General features: G+C 32.6%; 1 protein-coding gene across 1 annotated transcript in view; it reads right to left on the reverse strand.

Annotated features, from left to right (window-relative positions):
- Nucleotides 1–235: 235 nt before the first annotated feature.
- LOC117110593 (lysosomal aspartic protease-like) overlaps nucleotides 236–2,588 on the reverse strand; it is a 16,132-nt gene continuing 13,779 nt past the window's right edge. Inside the window, exons 8-9 of the mRNA XM_033253347.1 lie at nucleotides 1,708–1,806; nucleotides 236–845 (exon numbers count right to left, since the gene is read on the reverse strand). Coding sequence (XP_033109238.1) covers nucleotides 684–845; nucleotides 1,708–1,806 — 261 coding nt within the window. The 3' untranslated portion in view covers nucleotides 236–683. The remainder of the gene's footprint in view (nucleotides 846–1,707; nucleotides 1,807–2,588) is intronic.

Raw genomic sequence — 2,588 nt, forward strand, 5'->3', positions numbered from 1 at the left:
AGTTGTTTATTGTCTAGCTTTCCTTATTTGCTATTTTACATGTTTTCTGCATTCCATTTAACAAAAAAAATGTATAAACATTGTATAACTGAGTTAATAAAAATAACATAAACATATCATATAATTTTGCATTCACCTGTACATCTATTGTATTCTATATGTATAGGTCTAATACTTAACATAAATGCTCTCATTTCAAATTAAGATTTGCCTGGAAAGCAGAAACCATTTCTGGAAAGGTATAAAATTATATAAAATATAGAGCTTTTTATCATATAAAATGCTAAATGAATAAATTCAAAAGAAACATTTAAGTAAATTGACTGCTATTTTCTATTAATCCAAATCTGTACCTGTTTCATGAAAAAATCAACACACCTTGCAGTACTGACTTATTTATTTTAAAGCTATTGCAAACACTAAAGAGGGCTTAGGAAATATAACATTTGGACTTTGCAATAATAAGTTGATAACAAATTAATATTATACTTCTTGTAACTTTCAACTTACTGAGTGAAACTGTTAGTCCTGTCCAGATTATCAGATTTTATTTGACAAAAACATGACATGCCTAAATATGGTCATGATGACATCACATCATGACCATATACAGCCACATCATGACTATATATGGGCATAAAACATTTTTTTGTCAAAGAAAATTTGATAGTGTTGACAAAGCTTTACACAGCCTCAGCAAAGCCGACACGATCAGCACCCTTGTCAAACTCGGTGTAAAATTTCCCGAGGAACACATCACCAAGAATCCAAAGAGGGCCAGCAGGCGGAGGTATATCAAGAGCTTGAAACCCACTCAAACAGATGGTCTCACTCCCCTGTGAAACCTACAATAAAAATATAAACATTGTAAAAAATATTGTGGAGATATTTCCCTGCATATGAAATTTGAATAAAATATGCTGAAACATACATATTTTACTTTGCATCTTTGTTTACACATTAGTTTTAAGTGGTATTGCTTTTGTACAACCAGTGTGCTTCACTGCTTGCTCTTTTAATGTGAACAGCTTCACTGACTCTCAACCAGTAGGCAAAACTATGTACACCGAAGGGCGAATATACTGGTTTTACTTTTTAAAAAATTTGTTAAACCAGTGAGATTTATTTTGTTATTTAGTTTTATATTTGTTTTTGGGTGTAACGAATATTGATGCACCCACATAAACAAAATACACTTTGTTGTACACTTTTATGATTTTATACTTGTACTTTTATGTATTTCAGATGTTTTATTTTCTTTTTGTTATTCTGAGTTCATGAATGCGCCAACACTGTCCCACAAGTAAGATTCCAGTAAATTGATTGATTGATTGATCTTCAGTATATTTATAAAATTTCTTATATGTACCGAGCAGTCGAATGAATGCAGGCAGACCAGAGGAAGAGTAGATGCAGCACCAGACCATACAGGCATTCCATTCTGTTTACATTGTACCAGATTGATTATTAAATTGATTTCCTGCTTACATCGCACATAAATACTCCTTTAGACTAGAGAGGGCGCTATTATATTATTAGTGTAGGCTCATAGAATGAGTGATCGACATTTTGTTAGATTGTTGGATTGATTGTTAGAAGGTGGGTTATTTTATTAATTGTTTCACATATTGATAGGTTGAGGGGTCCCACACCCCTTGTCGGGGAAGCCCAGCCCCCCAGGGGAAAAAATTAAACTACTATACTAACCTTAAGAACATAGTCTTCTCCAGATAAGAAAAATGCCTTTCCACCAAGAATAAAACCAACATATGGCAAAGATGCCACTTTGTCACATTCAAAGGCATACTGTGAAAATGGATATAAAATAAATATTCCAATTGATATTAACAACAAACTGTAAGCTCAAATATTAAAATGTGTGGATATTACAAGATATGGTACACAGCATATTAACTAAACATATGAAAAAATACCCTTTAAGTGCATTTCACTTATTCAATTTTACTTTCATTACTTTTTTTTTTAATGCAGCTTTTAAGACACAAATATTCTTATTCACAATTTTACTGGAGTAAAATAAATTACTGTTCATCGGCTTAATGTTCTTTATTTGGTATTTTTATTATTTTATTTATCTTTATACTAGGATTTATATAACGCACATATCCAGAAAACCTTTCCCTGGTAAGTGGATACAGAATCAATCATGTGCAACATCCTCTGATCGCTGGGGAGTATTCCTAGTTATGCGTGTAATCAGCACTACTAATTTCATTCAGAATTATTCTCCTCCTACAAGTTACCCATTTACTCCTAGGTGAAGAGAGGCAAATGTAGATAAGTGTCTTGCCCAAGGACACAAGCAGTGTGACGAATCTTGGTCTCACACCCCAGAATTTCCACTTGAAAGTCCATGAGGCTACACTGTGCCACACACATCTATGTATTTGTCAATACTGCATGCATTACTCCAGTTAATTATGAATAACAATTAGTTTGTTTCACCCACGTTTGGTAGGTTTACATTTATGATATCATTACATATGTTTTATATCTACAAACAACAAATATGTTCAACATTCACTTTTTAACTTACCGATCCTTCAATTACTTTAGCTCCTAGTTCC

Source organism: Anneissia japonica, unplaced genomic scaffold, assembly GCF_011630105.1.
Source record: "Anneissia japonica isolate Jap-2015-1 unplaced genomic scaffold, ASM1163010v1 scaffold287919_len575428_cov197, whole genome shotgun sequence".
NCBI classification, from domain to species: domain Eukaryota; kingdom Metazoa; phylum Echinodermata; class Crinoidea; order Comatulida; family Comatulidae; genus Anneissia; species Anneissia japonica.